Here is a 20307-nt window from a genome sequence, read left to right as displayed (position 1 = left end):
GACCACGGTGGGGCAGGACAGGCCCTGGGGCCAGAAAGGCCTGGCTGGATCCTAGCACCTTGGCTTTGGGGGCACCTGGGAGAATCATCAAGCTCCCAAAGCCTCAACCCTCTTATCTGTAAAATGAAAACAAAGACTGTGGGGAAAGCTGACTGTGGGTGTGAGCTCTCTTTATAAAATGAGGTGTGCCTGACGATTTGTATCACCATCCAGGTGAGATGAGAACACGAGCCACATCTCAATGTTTTGAAACACACGTTAGTGCCCAGAACAGCACCTGTCCAAAGGGCAGGTCCTATCTGTCCAAAGAGCAGCCTTCTGCTGATCACGCTGCAAGTGCCAGGCCATGCGGCCAGTGCCAGGGTGGCATCTCTGCTGAGCACGGACGCCTGCAGACATGCAGACACTGCTGTGTCCTCCTCACAAGAGTCTGCAAGACAGAAACTGAGTAACAGAAAGCAGTGACTAGCTCAACTCTTTAACAGAGAACAAAGAAAAATGAAAATGACTGGAAATGGTGTTTAACTGAACCCATTTATGCACTGTCATTTATCCTGTCTGCAAAAGAAAGTTAGCAATTTTCTGACTGTTCTTATACCTGAAAGTGAAACTGGCTCACAAAATAAAAACATACATAATCCAGTGTCAAAAACTGGTGATTTATAGAAATCACCCCATTTATTTTTTCCAATAAAGAGGAAAAAAACAAATAAAACACGTTTCAATAATTCAGTGTTTGAGTCACTGGCAAATACTGTCTGTATCATTCAATGTAAGTGTCCCAGGTCATGAGCTCCAGGCATGCTGATGGCCACAAATCTTCCACGGTTCAAACAAAACAGAGAACCCACACAGGAGGACGATTATCAGCTGAAAACAAGATGCGTTATCACAGCGTGCATAAAAAGGCCTTTGAAAAATACCCAGATTTGTAAAGGAATGGAAACACTCCTGTTTTGTTGTAGTTTTTGTGCCCTTTAATTGTTAATTTTTGGTTTTTGGAGTAAACTTTTTTCGCCATGAGGAAGGAATCGTATGACTTTGTAAGTGGAAACCAAGCGGCCAGTGACTAACGCAAATGCCTCCCCTCCCAGACAACAGAGCTCTTCTGTCCCCTCAAAACCCTCTTTCATGATTTCTGTTATGGTTCAGAAAGGTAAATAAAATGATTTCAAGTATTCAATTCCTATCAAAAATTGGTATCAAAAGTAATAAAGGACCTAATTTCTTTATAATTCCATGTTTTAAAAAATAACTTAAGAAGCAAGAGGTCCGGCCCTTTACTTGTATAAATACCACAGCGTAACTAGAGTTTCTTAAGACAGCGTGGAGAGGAGTCTGTGTTTAGCACCTCGATCATTGATCTTAATGTTGGGAACGTTTCTGACACAGACGGAAGAGTCTTATAAGAAGGTGAAATACTGAAAAGAAAAAAACGCAAAGAAAAGGTGTGAAAATCAACACAATTTTACCAAAAAAGGCAAAGCTTATATCAATTCCTATTACAATATTCACTTTACAGTACTCCACGTGTGACATCAGACAACATCACATAGCAGGGGGACCTGTGAGCAGAGCTGATCCCGTTGTAGCAATGAATGGGGTATCAGCAGGCCCCCGTCATGAGATGCGGGTAGACTCAACCAGCCCCGGAAAGAAAATCAGTCTCTGACTTACTCAGTGAGTGTTACACAAACACATCCCTCCGAGGCACACGCTAGACATGGAACCTGAAGACACAAGATTTGAGCCCAGCCTTGATCCTTACCAGCTTTAGTGGTTCCTCTCAGACCCACTTCCCTGTATTTGCAGGAAGAAGGACGGTATTCCTAACTCCCAGAGTTACTTACTCCTGGTAAGGAGTGTGGAATGGGTCTCAATTACATTGTGAACCTGTAGCTGCACAACATAAGGTGGCGTTGCTATTTTTTCCTCAAAGAGTTGTTGAAAGATCAACACTGTAAAATTATGCAGGAAACAGAGGCAAGGCCTTTGACCTTATGATCATGTTACTAAAACATATGTAAACTAGTAAACCTGAGACAAAAATATACTAGAAGGAAGTGTAACTGTTAGGAGTTTTCATTACAAAGCTAATGGAATACTTACAAATGGGACCAAAGTACCTTACAGGACAAACGTCTGTTTTAAACAGAGCACAGATTATCCAGCGATTTTTAGAGTGGTTGCTATATTGAACAGATACGGAAAGGCAAAATTGGAAGTTTCTATGATATTAAAAAAAAAAAAAAACATGGAGAAGGAGCAAGAGTCAATAAGGTTAAATAGTGAGATGTGCTTAAAGGTTAAGAGCAAAAGAAGGCAGCGGCAGAGGATGAGATGGTTGGATGGCATTATAGACTCGATGGACGTGAATTTGAGCAAACTCCGGGAGACAGTGGAGGACAGAGAACTTAGGGTGCTGTAGCCCACGAAGCTGCCAAGAGCTGGACATGACTTAGGGTTGAACAACAACAACAAAACTAACTATGAAAGCACCGGTGAGTTTAATTTCAGCCCATACGTATATATTTATGTGCTCCTGTGGTGCTTTTGAAAACAAGAGCCAGGGAAGACCATAGTCCTGGGCCCTCCCACGGTAACCATCAGGGGTAATTTCTTGCAGCCTTCCCTGACTCCTATGTATTTCGTACCTAAATTACAGTAAAGCACCACCTTCCCCAAACAAAGAGTAAAGGAAAAATGCAGCTGAAAGGCAGGTGCCACCACCCAGAGAAGTCTGAGTCAGGTCCAGCTCAGTTTTCAAAATCACTCCTGAATACTGACCCTGCGAGTCTGGGACACAGGATCAATCAGCCAAGAGACAGGAATATCTGACTATATAAAGAAGACATTTGTAACCCTTCCTTCACAAACTGGCTTCCTTTTTTTATTCATTATTCATTTTTACCCATACACTCACCTGTTAAGGGGTCATAAATGACAACAAAAACATAGTAACTTTGAAAAGCAAATTAAATTCATTCTATAATCATAACCCATAAAAAATTAGTATGATTCCAGTGTCACATTCTTTTGTTGACCCCTATCAAGCAGTTACCTTTTCAAGTTCATCCAGCTTTTAGCTATTTTGCTAAAGGCCTCTGAACCAGGGGCAGTCATAGCTTCAAAGTCAACCAGCTGAAAGAGAAAGAGATTTAAGAATGTGGTTAAAGACGGAGGGGAGGCTCCCTTTGGGATTCGGTTCACTTGTGTCTTAACATAAAACTTCACAGACTGGAATTGGAACCTTTTCCCTTCTGGCTCCAGCTCCAACATACCTTCCCTTTGGGAATTTTCCCTGCTACTTCTTTTCCACTTGCCATCAGCGCTCCCACAATCACTGAGTAAGCGATCACACTATTCAGACAGAGAACAATTACCAGTCAGTCCAGGCCACAGACGGTTACCACACTAGCGCTCACCATGGACTTCCCATCCTAAAAGATGACATTGCATTTCTTTTAACAATTCTTTGGACATTAAACAAAAGAATATTTTCATTTGTTCTAAAAATATTTGCTAATTTACTAAGAAAAATATTTACTGGTTAATTTAGGGGTAAATGTGTAACAATAATATTTTTCTGAGACAAAAAGTTTCTTTTAATTAGGAGTTTTCCTTTCAATTGGTTTTCCTATTCTTATAGGAAAACACTGAATTAGAAAATGTGCCTGCTTTCTATTATTTTAAAAAATTTATTATCAGCCACATCACATGGCATGTGGGATCTTAGTTTCCCAACCAGGGACTGAATCTAAGGCCCCTGCATTGGAAGCATGGGTCTTAACAGCTGGACTGCCAGGGAAGTCCTTGCTTGCTTATATTTTTAACTGCATGAGGCTTGGCTTTAAAATGCATATATATATAATATACTTTGTAAATGCAAACATATTATTAAAGTTTAAAAATAAAAACTTTGGCCCCAAAGAAGAAAAAGAATGCATCTCAGAAAGTACTAACAGACTGGTCTGAAGGCTGGGTTATGTGCACTTCCTTCCTGGCATGTCCAGACTCACTCTGGGCTCTGACATTTTTATTATGACGGCAGCTGTGTGCTTTGTGAGAGGCACCCCAGGACAAAGACAGCTAAGACAGAGCTCTTGCCTCTGCAAGTGGACACCAGAGAAATGGAGTCAGCCCTGCAGTCAGCTAACAGGGAAGCCCTCACAGAGGCCATGGACACATGTGCTCTATCTTTGAAGGCCATGGGCAGGGCAATGGAGATAGAGGAGAAGGCAGGGAAGTGAGCTGGCTGGGTGGGACAGGAAGGTGTTTGGACAAGCAGGGGGTGTGGTGGAGGGGCCAGAGTGAGGATGGAGAGAGGGCAGATGGCAGGAAAGGTGATGAGGCCATGGTAAAGCAGGGCAGGGAGGGGCTGGCACTGTGCATCACGCCACTGAGTTGGCACCTGAGCCAACAGATACAAAGAACTGGGACACAGAGAGGGAAAAAGAAAAGCCTGGAGATGGAGAGACCAGTTAGAAAGGTCAGTACAAGAGATAAGCAGGGGGACTTCCCTGGTGGTCCAGTGGTTAGGAATCCGCCTGTGAATTACGGGGGACACAGGTCCGATTCCTGGTCTAAGAGGACCCCACATGCCTTGAGGCAGCTAAGCTGGAAAGCTGCAGCTCCTGAAGGCTGAACGCCTAGAGCCAGTGCTCCATAATAGGAGAAGCCGCTGTGATGAGAAGCCCCTGCCCTCTCAGCAAAGAGTAGCTCCAGCTCACTGCAACTAGAGAAAGCCCCCACACAGCAAGAAAGACCCAGTGCAGCTAAAAAGAGAGAATTAAATGAATATTTTTTTAAAAAAGAAAGGATAGTGCAAGAGATGAGCAGATCTGAGCTATGGCACGCGCGGGGAGCATGAGCGGAGAGGAGAGGTTTAGGAGGCAGAGTCAACGAGACGTAGGGACCGGACAGGTGCAGGGGCTGAGGGGGAGACGGGGGTGACTGGAGCTGGACCTCCTCCTCAAGTGACACAGAAGCCCACAGAGCTGCTGTGTGAACACATGCGTGCGCAGTGCCTGCAGGTGGTGGCTGGACAGGGGCACGTGGAGGCCTCCTGCGTGCTACAGACCTAGGAGCATTCCTGTGACAGCTATGCTAAAGGTATAATATTTCTGTTCCTATTCTACTTCAAGGCCATTTTTATTTTGTAAGTTCCAGGTGCACACATGTCTACACCACAGGGTGATCACCACCAGCCCAGTTTCCATTCATCACCACACAGTGGACCCCCCTGCACCCATTATGCCCAACTCCCAGTGCTTTTTTAATAGTACAAGAAAACTTACTACCACATATAGGAGAGTTTCACTTTCTAAAGAATTAATCAGAGATCAAGACACTTAATTATATGATTTTAACCAAAACATCTTAAATTCAAACATGTGCTAACAATAGCACACACCATTCACCTGATTCGCTGTACACGGCACCAAATAAAAGGGAATAAAAAGAAAGCTCTACAGACACACCCTTGTTTGAATGACACTTGAAAGACTCCTGATGAATTTGCTGAGTAGAATTCATTTATAACAGTAATAATACTTTGGGATGGTTGGTGATGCAAAAGAATTAAACATTAGGGCTAAAGGTCAGTTAATGGCCAGAATCTGGGGGCGGCAGGTTAACAGTCTGGGCAAACACCAGGAATTAAAGCACAGTGAGCGCATGGGTGCACAGAGTGAGACTTGGATACATTTTTGTGAATGAATGAGCTCCAGCCTGTAAACACCAAGAACCTTCTACTAGAACTACCTTCCAGAATCCTTGATGATGCAGTGGGTCAAGGACATCACTTTGGGGTGGACTTTGGAAAAACAAAGGGGGCTTCTCGCCATTGCTAGGATACCTGTACTCATACCCACACAGCACACGTAAGCAAAAGGCATGTGGTCTTCACTACAAAACTGTCAGATTATAGGGTATCACCCACCTGGATCCACGAGAGAGCGGCATTAAATTATAAAAATAATAAACTAAGGATAAGATTAAGTTGCAAACAGCATCAGCCTCCTAGGAAAAAAAGATATGTGCTTGTGAACTTAAATAATAGATTATAAACTCATTTTTATGAGGTGATAAGGCACAGCAGAATCATTTACTAGGAAGAGGATTATTTCATTCTTCTCCTACAAGGACCTACTTTTCATATCCCTGAATATTTTATACTCTTTCACATCTTTTTTTCTAATGAAAGGGTATATGCACAGTTTAGTTTTGAGCAGTATGCTCTCAGCTGCCTTCAAAATGGCGAACTTTTTCTGATAAACGTAGATATCTGTTTTGGTCTATAACATTATTTGCAAAGTCAAAATATACATTAGGATTAAAATAAAACAAAGTGCTTATTAATACTGAATATATTTTCTCCAACTACAGGCCTCTCTACTCCAAGATTCTGATTAGCATCACCCCTCACCACCGCCCCCTTGCCACTGAGATTTAGGTGATCAGTATACTTAATTATATATGTGTGTGCATGCTAAATCTCTTCAGTTGTGTCTGACTCTTTGTGACCCCATGAACTGTAGCCTGCCAGGCTCCTCTGTCCATGGGATTCTCCATGCAAGAAAACTGGAGTGGGTTGCCATGCCCTCCTCCAATTACATGTATAAACTGAATAAAATCCAGAGAAATAAAGGAACTTTCCAAAAGCCATGGGCATCCATTCCAGAATGTAGAGGGAGCACCCCCTATACTCTCCACACAGCGACAGCTACAATCATGCAGGTGACCTTGTAGCTCCTTGGGAGCAGGGTTAGGGTTAGGGTTAGAGAGCAATGGTGGAGAAGGTCACAGTCCAGGAAAGTCATGTCCATCCTAACAACCTATACACTTAAATATTGACAAAGTTCCAATTTATGATAGAGTAACACAGTGACTACATACATTCCCCTTTCTTAGTTTCTGTCATTATTAAATATGGGAACTGTCTCTATAAGAATATTAAAAGAAATATTTCCTGGTTATTTAAAGCTGATTTCAAGCATAAATGTACGATCCCAGTGAAAGAGGATGAAAGAATCATAGCAGCATGGATAAAATGAAGACAAACAGAAACTTACCCCAAATTCTGATGAAAGAATCAGTACTTTTCCTTTTGCTGTTAGATCTTTATAAAGTGCATCTATTTCGGCGTGATATAATTGTGTTCTCTCTTCTGTGGTTTGAGTTTCCACAGAAAATAGTATATTGCCAACCCTAGAAATACAAGAATGTATGTCAGAGGCATGTATTATACAATCCACAGAGCTAAACACAGGGGCGGGGCTGTGGGGCAGCAGCAGGGTGGCGCTCGGTGATGTGGCAGGACACGCGAGGAGTGTCTGCGCCTTCCTGAGCAGACTGCCGAGGCGTGTCTCGCAGCAGGCTGGTTTTGTCACAAATAGATTTCGCTCAGGTTAACCCTACGTACTTTTTAAAAAAACTTGTTTTTAATTTTAATTTTTAATTGGAGGATAACAGCTTTACAACATTGTGCTGGTTTCTGCCATACAACAACATGAGTCAGCCGTAAGTATACATACATCCTCTCCTCCCGCCCACCCCTCCAGGCCCCCAGAGAGCACGGAGCTGAGCTCCCTGTGCCTGCGGCAGCTTCTCACTAGCTTTCTGTTTTACACGCGGTAACGCACATATGTCAGGGCTACTGTCTCAGTTCGTCCCACCCTTCCCTCCCCCTGCTGGGTCTACAAGTCCTGTCTCTATGTCTGTGTCTCTATTCCTGCCCTGAGAACAGGTTCATCAGTACCATCTTTTTAGATTCCATATATATGTGTGTTAAAACACGATAGCTGTTTTTCTCTTTTTGACTTAACTTCAATCTATATAATAGGCTCTAGATTCCTATGTACGTCTTTTATGAGCTTAAGCCAACAGAGGAGGAAATAACTACACAGAGTACAACATATTTCAATGTGTTTCAATTTGATCAGACAATCACTCTTTCACAGCAGAAGAGCAGGAGCTGGGGCTGTGCACAGAAAACAAGTTCTGGGCCTCCACGGTTTCATTTTTTAAAACTCTGCTGCGTGTGCAGCTTCACGTGAGGCCCGGTGGAGGATAAAAGCTCCATGCAACAGGTATTTACTGTGTAACACCAGTACCAAAATGCTGAAAATAGTCCTTAGATCCTATGAAGGACAACAAGGCAAAGCAGCTGTCTTTATCAAGGAAAGGAGAGGGAAACAAGGTCACAGATTATTATGAGTCCATGCGTAGGGCCATAACAGTTGATCAGAGGTTCAGAGGAGAAAGTTGATCTAATCTGGAAGATGTGGAAGAAAACAGAAAATGCTTTGTGGAAGAAGGGGCCAGAACTTGGGTCTTCAAGATGAGGATGTGAGTGAAACAGACCCAAGAGGTAGGAGGTGACCTCAGGGAACAAGTCATCCAGCTGAAGTGGCCGGCCTGATTCTGGCAGGAAAGTGCTTGAGGTAAAGCAGGAAGTACTGTTTGAGGCCATTATTACAAAAGGCCTTGCCTGTCTGGCAGGGGAAATGATTGCGGAGTCAACAGGTAATGGCAGGGTATGGACTAGGGAGGGATTTTTGGATCCAGGGGAACCCCCAGTGGGGTGGAGCCCACTGGTCAGGCATCAGCAGACCAGAGATGGAGATACAAGTCATGAGTCCTTGTGGGGGTCAGAGGCCCCAAGCAAGACTAACAACAGATGGGATGAAAAGATACAGCTGAGGAAGATGCTAGGTTTGGGGGAAGGATTTATGTACTCTTACTTAGTAGTTCCATTTCTGCTGGGAACTTAATCATGGGTGGGTGAAGAGGGAGGAGAAAATAATTTTACATCCACAGAAAACCCTGGAATTCCTTTTGTGAGAGGAGAACCATCTTTATTGGGAAGGTACTTTGATAAGTGGCTTGGGGTAGAGATGGAGACCTCAAAGGAAGAGCCACAGAATCTTGGCTAAATGGTGTTTCTTCCTAAAGGCTGGTGTGAGTCCTGACAAGGAAGCAAGAGACCAGGAGGCAGAGGGGCTGAGAGGACGTGGGGCCCAACGCTGAGCTGCCAGACACCCCTGACGCAGATGCGGTGGAACTCAGGGCAGCAGCTGAGGAACGCGTGTTGTGTGGACGGCAGTGACTGGGGTGGGTCAAGACCATGCCACCAAAGCTCAACGATGTGGAGGTTCTGAGGTGAAGTTTGGGTTTCAGAGGGACATAAAGTGGTTATTAACACAGATTTTCATTTGGTGCTATTATATAAGGTGAAAAAGTGGAAAACACCCTAAATGATCAATGACAACTAAAAACAGGTAGGAGTGACTCTACAACAGTCCAAAAATAGAACACTACGCAAGTTTTAGAAATGCTTTTAAGAATAAGGTATGGGAAAACGTTCATAGCAAGGGTAGAAAAGAAACAGGTTATAAAACAATATGTATAGTATAATCTCAGTTTTTAAAGGAAACAATGATTTAAAATTTTTTATCTTTGCTTATCTATATTCTAAATTTTAAATAAGACGTACTTGTACTCCCACAATGACTTAAAACTATATTCAAAATTCAAATAACAGCCTTCAATCTGCCAATCTCTCATCTTTTTTTCACTTAATTGGTAAAAGTCTTCCTCACAACAAGCTTCAAAAAAGCTGGTTCTAGGGATACACTGGACCTTGATAATCTCCATTGCAGGAGACAGCAAAAGCCCAGAATGTCAAACCTCCTCTGGCAATACCAAGCGTCTGCACACTTTCTGACACCTGCCCACCTCTGAACACCCACACTTAGGAAGCGCACGTACTTGTCTCCCGTAATCGTAATCGTGAAGCCATCATATTCCTTCCCTTGGTCTTTGAGGCTGGGAACTTTGGTGTTCACAGTGAACCCATCCTTTGTTTTAGTATTAAACTGCTTTCAAGGAAAAAGAAAATTCACATTACTAGTGAGATTCATTGTAAATTCCCAATCTGCAGTGCCAACTCTGACTTTGATGTTTCTAAGAAGGCTCAGAGAATGCAAGACATTGTGTCCTCTGTCCTGGCAGCTAGTGTCCAGGACGCCTACGCCCCCATCCACTCTCTCAGCCCAAGTCACACTCCCCATGGCCCCAGAGGCCAGAAGAGAACCTCAGAGCAAAAGGCACATAGCTTTCTTCAAAGGCAACTCTCACGCCTAAGAGCTCCATTTGGGTCTTTTCTCTTGTTCATCTTAATTGGCAGAAACTTTGACACTAAGCAGAATAGCTGTATTCAGCATCCTACAACTCAAAATAGCACCATGCATTTTTGCTAGTGCTTCTTCAAAGTAGACTCTTATCTGTCTGAAAAGCACTCAGAATTTTGTCAACCAAGAATTTTATACACACACATGCATAAACCCCAACTGTGCAGACCACAGAATAACAAAGCAGAGTATTCTAAAGGAATTAGAGGTAAGAATGGCTCTTAAGGGTGATGAGTATGAACACAGCTTTCTGTTTAAAACACTTCTGACAAACTGAAAAGCCAATAAATAGGTGTTGTCATTGCTCCAGAAGCATCCTCCCCAAATTCGGTTATTGAGTGTAGCCAACATTTTTTAGGATTGACAGACTTGAATAAGAGAACTGACGGTAAAATAAAGAGAGGTGGTGCTTCACAAAACACACTGGAGGAAAAGGCTGTCTAAAAACAGTGACTAGTGGACATTCACTAAGGTCCAGGGAAGGGTGAAGATGTGTGGATGTGGGCAGGAAGGCTGGCAGCAGGGGCTGAGACAAGAGATGTCTTTGTATGAGGACAAGGACTTTTAGGGGCAGAATGTGGTAACACTTAAGGGTATGTGTCAATTCTCTTTAATGCTCCCGGCATGGCTATAAGATAGGCCACGACCTCAATCTCACAGGTGAGGAAACCCAGTGGGTGAGATGAGGCAAGGTGAGGTCCTGCCTGAGCTGCACATGGAAACAGGGGCCCAGGCCCTCATGACACCCAGTCCCTAATGCACTAACCAGCTGCCCAGAGGGGAAGTGAGGGAACTCTGAACCTGGCTGTTTGGCAGAAGCACGTCATGTAGAAGAACTTGTCAGGGCGTCACATTCAACAGCACTTTAAACACAAAGACATATTTTTATTGACTTCCATGTGTGCCTTTAGAAACACCAGTGCACACACAGCCTGGGTGGAGGCACGGTGTGCAAGGCCACAGTGAGGTGGCCATCCCCAGACATAGGCAAACAGGCAATGACTTTGCACTGGGGGCCAGACACTGGGGGCGGGGGCGGGGGCGGGGGCGATGCTGGGCCCCCTCGCAGCTCTCCAGCAACTGCAGCCTTTTGTGCAGTATGCTTTTCTTAACACACACACACACACACACACACACTACGGGCTTCCCTGGTGGCTCAGACAGTAAGGAATCTGCCTGCAATGCAGCAGACCCGGGTTCAGTCCCTGGGTTGGAAAGATCCCCTGGTGAAGAGAATGGCAACCCATCCCAGTATTCTTGCCTGGAGAATTCCATGGACAGAGGAGCCTGGTAGGCTACAGTCCATGGGGTCACAAAGAGTGGGACACGACTGAGCGACTAACCCTCTCACTTTTCACTTTCATATATATGTGTTAAAATATTCCTCAGCTGCTTCCGTATTCTGCCTAATAAAGTAAATTTAAATGCCGAAAATACCCACTGGAAAGCTAAAGACGGAAATCTGAGTCAGGCTCCAGTTTCTTTCTGTCTGGTGCATGCAGCAGTCCTCGGTGGGGCCATTCTGCCCCCTGGGGGACATTTGGGGAATTCAGGGGAGAGTGTGGCTACAAGGATGAGGTGCAAGGGACAGTCACACGGGCGTGACTCCCACTGGATTTGCACATGGATGAAGAAGCTGTTTCTAATGTAATAATTACCTAGGCCTGGAGTCAGACTCCATTTTACACTCACACGCTAAATATCTGTTACAGTTGAAATACCCACTGACTTTTCCAGAAATGCAAACAGCATATAAACTGAGGAAAGAGTATATCTGTACATTGTACAGAACGTTATTAAGTGTGGTTTACCACTATGGAAAACCATATCACCAAAGTCATAGCTCATGATACTTGAGTCACCAAATGACAGATCAATGCAGGGCTGCCTCTGGAGCCGGCACATTCATCAAGACTTTACACACATGTGCAAGCAACCGGCTACTTCTCTGTGGCTTCTCACGAAGATATGCCTGAATGCTGACCTACTGTTTCTTGCCTATAGACAACTTAGCTTTTAGAGCTCCTCTACAGCACTATGGTGACTTTCTAAGGGATTTTTTTGAGTATGTAAATTCTTATGGATTTGATTTTAGGGTAGTAAAGGGGCCATCTGAACAGGTTTGCTGAGTTAAGATGGATTTGAGAAGACTGAGAACCACACCTCAGTTCACAAGACCCTCAGAATAACCAGGTTGGCCAGAAACAAGGCTCATCAGCACAGAGCCTGGAGGAGAGCCAGGAGTGACAGCCCAGCCCAAGGAGCAGACAGGCCTGGGGCGCAGGGCCAGCTCATGGCTTTGCCCATGACAAGATGCCTCCTGGTTATGCTTGAGATATGTGTGAGCTTTGTCATACACAGAAATGTCTTATCATTTACTTGATGTACATTAGTCTTATCTACATAGCTACAAGGAGAATATTTATTCAAGTTTTATGTTATAGGTCAAACTATTAATTGCAAAAAATCAAATGTTCCTGCTGTGGGCACATTTTGGGTAGTTTGGAGAAAAGGTTCATAAAGTTCTAATTTCTTAATGGATTACACTTTTAAAACAGTATAATTATTTCCCCCTGATGGGCCCTTTATCTTGAATTCAAATACTTCTGATGCTGACATTGTCACACCTGCTTTTCTCCAGGAGCATTTGCCTGGCCTATCTTTCAGCCTTGAACTTTTTGAATATCATCTTGTTGCAGATGTTTCCAGTGGACAGAACACAGCTGGGCTTTAAAACACCGATCTGAGATGCTTGTTCTTTCAGGGAAGGAATCAATCACTCACGACATATCACCCATTATACACATTCCCTCCTTATCTTAATTTTCCCCCTTCTCTTTCTGTAAACCTTTAGTTGAATTGACTTTGCTTTCTTTATTGCATTTTCCTACCGTCTAGGGTCTGCTTTAATTTTGTTATTATTCAGAATGTGTTTTTATCAGTGTTTTTAAGTGGCACACTTTATAAAACTTAAAATACTAATAACATTAACAAATATGCATCTAATGATAATAAGTTCTTCTTTCAAAGAGTACTAATTTTTTCCCCTAAAAACAACTACTGTGATTTTGATGATAAATTTACCTTCATAATTGGAAGGAGGTCTTCCACTTTGTGGACCTTTTCCAGAGCTTCTCTAACTTCCAACAATCCTTTAGGATTATTAGCGCTTTAAAGGGGAAAGAGAGAGAGACAGCAACTAAAATTAACACAGAAATCAGTAATTAGTTACGCTATTACCTTTAATTTAGATAAATCCTTAATTACAAGTGGCTCAATATTCAAAATGGTGGACCACAACCAAAGTATCGAAATAAGGGAATAGTTGAATCTAATAAGTATTGCGCTACAGATGAGAATTAGGGAAACAGCAGTCTGTCCAGATGTGAAATAGGGAAAACCAGAACGGATGGACAGCCAGTGTCTATGTGGACAAGCATGGGTCTGGGCTTGGTCAGAAAACTTCTGATTCTTCTATTCCAACTACGAAATTAGAAGTATATGTTTTTTATTCCTAAAGTTGCTCAAATGGAAGTATATTACTAGGCTTTTATACCAATTTTATATTTACTTGGTGACAACTAAGCTTCAGAATTCTTTTTCCCCAGCCTTTTGTCCACTGTCCTATCTACACTGCACAGCCTCTCAGTTGAGGGAGAATGAGTATTAAGGCTGAAATCCACTATTTAATCCCTATTAAGACATTTAAAGAAACATCCTGCTCTTACTGAATTCAAAGACAGGAGGGAGGCTAGAAAAGCCACAGGACTGTAAGATTAAAAACACTCAGTTGAGATCCATGGATTTTTCTAAAGCTATTAAACAAAAGGTTGATAAATGATTATGAAAGGGTTTATGATTCCAGACACTATGTAACAATGTGATGTCAATAGGCATGGTTTTCATAAATGTAACTAATGAAAAATATATAAAATCTATCCATTACCATGAAAAAGAAAATTGAAACATTACCCATGATAAACTAGAATTCTATCTTTAATAAAATGAAGAATTTTCTCAAAATATTCCAGGTATCTCATGTTGATCACCTGACCCCTGTTAAGAAAAAAAAAAATATGTTGAGAATGTTTTTACAGTGAGATATGTTCCACAGTATCTAATTTCAACATTAATTCAAAAGGACAGTAAGAGAGTGGTGAGAATAATGTAGCCAAGAGGTTTGGGGCACTGGTTTGTTTGCAGTCAAAGAATGGGAGAAACAAACGCCTGTCTTAGCAAAACTGATGGTCAGCAACGGAGAGCACTCTGGAAGAAAGGTACCAAACTCAGTCCAGAGATGCCAACGCAGGGAGAAAAGTTCTCAAGTGCTGAAATGAGGCCCAGACTTATTTGCCACTTTACCGTTAAGAATCCCTTCCCTTTCCCAGCAATATACCCCCTCCCGTTAGTGTTCCTGACAGCGTTAGCTGCTAATACTCCTATTGAGTGTGCAATTTACTCGCTGTCTTCATCCCCTCCACCACTCTAAATAGTATTTTCCTCCCATTCCTACCCCAACCTCCATTTTCAAAACTATCCCAAGACTTCCCTGGTGGTACAGTGGATAAGAATCCACCTGCCAATGAAGGGGACACAAGTTTGAGTCCCGGTCTGGGAAGATTACACATGCTGCGGACCAACTAAGCCCGTGTGCCACAATTACTGAGCCTGTGTTCCACAACGAGAGAAGTCACTGCAATGAAAATTCCGTGCATTGCAACTAGAGTAGCTCTCACTTGCTGCAACTAGAGAAAGCCAGCCTGTAGCAATGAAGACCCAGTGCAGCCCCAAAAATAAATAAATAAATCCCCAAAATATCCTAATAACATTTCCATTAAACTTAAATGTTGAAGTTGTATAGCACAATATTTTCTTGATTCAGGCTTCTGGAATTAGAAGCATTTTAAATGTGACAAAACTACCATGTTTGTAAAATTTAGTTAAATTAAATTCAGAGGGTCCCCTTGGAGCTGCTGCTTTTAATATTTGCTCATCATTTATTGAGAGGGTGGGATAACAGGGTGAGCACTTCACCCATACCCCCGACTTGTCAGAAGCCTCTGGACAAAACAAAAGCTCTCCAGTTAACGTGGCTCAACCTCCCAGGAAGGCAGCTTAGCGCCCAGTGTCTTTAAACCAAACCCTTTGTGTGTTGCACGGTGGCCCAAGGGGGAAGCCTTTCCCTCACTACAAGAATTCTTTGAGCCACAATACTATAAGTATATAATATAATGGTAACGTAATGTCATCCATCTAAGTACTTTCTATGATAATTTAGGACCATTCAAAGATGGCAAAAATCTGGCATTCTACCCTTCAACTGAGCTCTGCATCAAAGAGATTGGAAGAGAGGTACAACATTTCTTTTTGCAACCAGGCCAGCTCAAAGTAACCCAGGCAGGACCCGCAGATACAGGGCTAATTTGTGTCCAAAAGTCACCAAGAAAGGAGAAACGAGTTGCTTGCAGTCCCTGTAAACTGATTATTTAAGATAATCTCCTTGGACTTCCCTAGTGGTCCAGTTGTTAAGTATCAGCCTGCCAATGCGGGGACAGGGTTTGATCTCTGGTCTGAGAAGATCCCACACGCCTCAGGGCAACTAAGTCCAAGAGCCACAACTACTGATCCCTCATACTGCAACGACTGAAGTCTGCACACCTAGAGCCTGTGCTCTGCAACAAGAGAAGCCACTTCTCACTACACAGAAGCCTGGGCACCACAACCAGAGAAAGTCTGCATGTAGCAACAAAGACCCAGCACAGCCAAAACTAACTTAATTAATTTAAAAAAACTGCTACGAAAACAGGAAAGATAAACAGAAAATTCATACCTGATTAAATTGATGTGGTTGTTAAAACCTCTGCTGAGACTTCGTGCTGGCATTTGATCCAACCACAGCACTGGTTGGTCTGGGTCAGCAATCCTATAAAATAGAGCTTATTAAAAATGAAGACCTTATAAAACCTAGAAATGTTCAAAAGCATTAAAAGAAAACATGTACAAGTCTTTGTGAAAGTGGGGAAAAAACTTCTCAGTCCATTACATCTAAAAATATGAAACACAAACCTGCAAATTCCAGAGATATTCCAACTGGACCAAGTAAGAAGTCAGTGCAGTTTTACCAGGAGAGCAGTGTTTTTCTCATGAAAATGAATAACAGCAGGAAGCATAACTTATAAGATCTATTATTAGTTAATAAAGGAGGAGGAAATGGCAACCCACTCTAGTATTCTTGCCCGGAAAATCCCATGGACAAAGGAATCTAGCAGGCTACAGTCCGTGGGGGTCACAAAGAGTCAGACATGACTGCACACACATAAGTTAATAAGACAGGATTCAGAATCTGCTAACTAGAGGAGACTTAACATTATATTACATTGATTAGACTTCTGGTTTATTTTCATTTAAATGCCAGTTACCGTCTCCATTTTACTGCAATGTCAAACATGTCTCTCCACTGCATCAGCCGTGTTTTCCCATTCATTCGAACCTTTGAATTCGTCCAGGTACGCTGTACAGCTTGCATGACTTCTAATGCCGCCAAACCCATGGCTAAAAGAAGGAAATGTGGGGAAAACAGAGTTTGTAAGTACCCTTTAGAGGGAATGATCTTCACCAACAACTCAATGAACAATTCAGGAATCATTAAAAGAGAATCACAAGTATTGGTAATTCAACAAGACCAGAGATGCATTACCATCATGACAGCCTGACTAAAACTCAGCTCTATTAGAGGAAACTGGAAACTGCAGACTTGTCTCCTCTCAATCCTGAAGGAACTGAGGTTCAAATCCCTCCTCACCCTATAGGAGGGAGATGGCTCTGGTGGATGAGCTGTCTGACTTAAAGCAATAACTGATGACCTACATTCTACACCTACACCAAAGCAACAGCATAAGAGCCAAAGCCAGAAGTATTCAGTATGAATGAATCTACTCATTTCTGTTCATATCCCATGGAGATTTTGAGTAAGCACAACAAATGATTCTTTTCAAAAGTACAACACAGTTGAACAATCCTTGCTCCATTTTCAGATCATTTTAAAATACCTCTGTGTATTCTCTTGTTTGGCAGGAAACCAGGTGTTTCGTATTGCATCAGGGATCCCAAACGATCAGCCACACAAATCAACTCCTGGACCTCAGACTTGTAACTCTCAAAATTCTGATGTAACACATCCCTGGAAGAAATGTTACGTATGCGATAAAGACTTTTACGACAGATAGCAGTTATCCAATTTCATTTGAAAAGCAGTCTCTTCCTCCAGTGGAACCATAATTGAGAAAATTCTGACCACATCATCTTTATTTCAGTGCTCAGTACCCAACCAGACACAAGTTAAAAGGACTCTTTATGACAGTGTGTGTACAATGACCGTCACATTCTTGTTAGTAATGCTGGTAACTAGTTTGCAATCAATTAGGTACTTTGTAAACTGCTCCAGAACACATAACCTGCACGGACTGCCTCTTCTGACAAGCAACCAATCAACCCCGACACTAAGTCCATCCCCTACTTGGGCTCAGGTTATATTATGCCAAATGCACTTGAGTGTGTATGTGACTGCTATTGTTTAACTGTCAACCTGCTAAAAGTTTTCTAACAAAGCCTGCAATTCTAAGTTACAGGCTGTGTTGGGGTCTCCAAGACCCCCCTGGGTTCAGTAGTTCACTAGGACTCCTGGGCGCTGTGAGAACACACACTGCTGTCAGAGTGAAAAGGCATGGGGAGAGGGAGCACGGGGAATGAAGTCTAGAGGAAACCAGGCACACTTTCAAGACCCTGGGGAGACAGGTGGCACTAATTCCCCGTGTGAAATGCTCATGAGATACTCTGTACCAGGCACTGATCATATGAACACACCTGCCCGGCAGGTACCCCAAGTCCCCAGAGGAGAGCAGATGTTCAGTGTGAACCACACTGTTCACACACAGGGCGCAGGCACTGGGGAGCCACTCAGCTCTGGGCACTTCAGGTGGGAGGAGATTCTGAAATCTCTGTTTCGAGACACCAGCCTGGGGCCAGCCTGGTGACTGGCTTTCATACCCGCTGCTTTCCTACACCATGTATTTCTCTAAAAGCGGGTGCTGGAGAACATATATAGCCCTTTGAGCAATCTATTTTGTTTTTATTATCTTGATTATTGAAACTTACAAAAGCATACAAACTTATTACTCAACTGAAGAACCAAAATAATTATGTAGCTCCACCTATGTGTGTCTGTCACTTTACTATCCTTTTCTGCCCCTCAGCAAGAGGTTACTTACCTTGAATTTTCTGTTCACAATTTCCTTACCTTTATCTTTAAAAAAAAAATAGGTTACATATGTATATCTTCATTCTACAGTTTTGCTTATGAGCTTTATGGAAAAAATGTGACACTGCAATGCACCCACTTGCTGTTCTTACGCAACATTATATTGCAAACTTAGTCCACACGCTGACTTGGGTCATTTGTTTATGCTGCTGTAGAATGCCACACTGGGTGGCAGTGGCACATGTGCCCATTTTCCTGCTCATAAACATTTGGGATGATTTTGTTTCCAACTGTGAACAAATACTACTCTCAACAGGTCTCCAGGCAGTGGTGCATGCAAGCATATCCTTCTCTCCTGAATACGCACAGGAGCAGAACAGAGAGACTTGCAGGACATGCACATGTTCCATTTTACATGACAACGAAAAGTGCTGCTGGCCAAAGTGAAAGGAGTAATCTATAGCCAAATATATAAAATTTCCCCTTGACCCTGCTTCTGGTCAATATTACTATCATCAAACTTTGCAACATTTGTTTACCTAAGTGGGTGAAACATCTCATGTGGCCTTATGCTTGCCATTCATGTTTTCCCCTTGGTAAGATTATACCTATTCATGTCTTTTTAAAAAAATTTTTAATTTTATTGGATTTATTAGTTGTTTTACAATGTTGTGTTAGTTTCTACCATACAGCAAAGTGAATCAGCTATATGTACACATATATCCCCTCTTTTTTGGATTTCCTTCCCATTCAAGGCACCATAGAGCATTAATTGAGTTCCCTGTGGTATACAGTAGGTTCTCATTAGCTATCTATTTTATACATGGTATCAATAGCATATGTGTGTCAATCCCAATTTCCCAAATCATCCCATCCTCCTTTCCCCTTGGTATCCATACTCGACGTCTGTGTCTCTACTTCTGCTTTGCAAATAAGACCATCTATACATTTTTCTAGATTCCACATGTATGTGTTAATATATATTTGTTTTTCTCTTTCTGACTTCACTCTGTATGAGTCTCTGCAAATGAATCAACTTCATTCCTTTTATGGCTGAGTAACATTCCACTGTATACATGTACATCTTTGCCCATTCCTCTCTTGATGAACATTTAGTGCTAGAGTGAACAGCAGAGTGCATGTGTCTTTTTAAATTATGGTTTTCTCTGGGTATATACACAATAATGCGATTGCTGGTTCATATGGTAGTTCTATTTTCAATTTTCTAAGGAACCTCCATACTGTTTTCTGTAGTGGCTATATTAATTTACATTCCCACCAACAGTGCATGCCCTCTCTAGCATTTGTTGTTTGTAGATTTTTTGATGATGGCCATTCTGACCAGTGTGAGGTGGTATCTCCTTATAATTTTGATTTGCATTTCTCTACATATCAATAACCTCAGATATGCAGATGACACCACCCTTATGGCAGAAAATGAAGAAGAACTAAAAAGCCTCTTGATGAAAGTGAAAGAGAGTGAAAAAGTTGGCTTAAAGCTCAATATTCAGAAAACAAAGATCATGGCATCTGGTCCCATCACTTCATGGCAAACAGATGGGGAAACAGTGGAAACAGTGGCAGACTTTATTTTGGGGGGCTCCAAAATCACTGCAGATGGTGACTGCAGCCATGAAATTAAAAGACGCTTACTCCCTGGAAGGAAAGTTATGACCAACCTAGATAGCATATTCAAAAGCAGAGACTACTTTGCCAACAAAGGTCCGTCTAGTCAAGGCTATGGTTTCTCCAGTAGTCATGTATGGATGTGAGAGTTGGACTGTGAAGAAAGCTGAGCCCCGAAGAATTGATGCTTTTGAATTGTGGTGTTGGAGAAGACTCTTGAGAGTCCCTTGG

The 20307-nt window shown here is 42.4% G+C and overlaps 1 protein-coding gene across 5 annotated transcripts in view; it reads right to left on the bottom strand.

Moving 5' to 3' along the window:
* Window positions 1-638: 638 nt before the first annotated feature.
* Window positions 639-20307, bottom strand: part of TTC13 (tetratricopeptide repeat domain 13) — an 80875-nt gene continuing 61206 nt past the window's right edge. For 2 of the 5 annotated variants that reach the window (XM_040242772.1, XM_040242774.1), the window contains 11 exons: window positions 17243-17373; window positions 16613-16745; window positions 16024-16116; window positions 14166-14249; window positions 13278-13362; window positions 9772-9881; window positions 7074-7209; window positions 5942-6021; window positions 3282-3360; window positions 3062-3141; window positions 639-1421 (listed from right to left, as the gene is read on the bottom strand). In XM_040242772.1, the coding sequence (XP_040098706.1) occupies window positions 1307-1421; window positions 3062-3141; window positions 3282-3360; window positions 5942-6021; window positions 7074-7209; window positions 9772-9881; window positions 13278-13362; window positions 14166-14249; window positions 16024-16116; window positions 16613-16745; window positions 17243-17373 (1126 nt within the window). In that variant the 3' untranslated portion in view covers window positions 639-1306. The remainder of the gene's footprint in view (window positions 1422-3061; window positions 3142-3281; window positions 3361-5941; window positions 6022-7073; window positions 7210-9771; window positions 9882-13277; window positions 13363-14165; window positions 14250-16023; window positions 16117-16612; window positions 16746-17242; window positions 17374-20307) is intronic. The other 3 variants (XM_040242773.1, XM_040242775.1, XR_005721414.1) reach the window with 2 other exon arrangements.

Source organism: Oryx dammah, unplaced genomic scaffold, assembly GCF_014754425.2.
Source record: "Oryx dammah isolate SB20612 unplaced genomic scaffold, SCBI_Odam_1.1 HiC_scaffold_6, whole genome shotgun sequence".
NCBI classification, from domain to species: domain Eukaryota; kingdom Metazoa; phylum Chordata; class Mammalia; order Artiodactyla; family Bovidae; genus Oryx; species Oryx dammah.
This window is presented reverse-complemented; position numbering and strand designations above follow the sequence as displayed.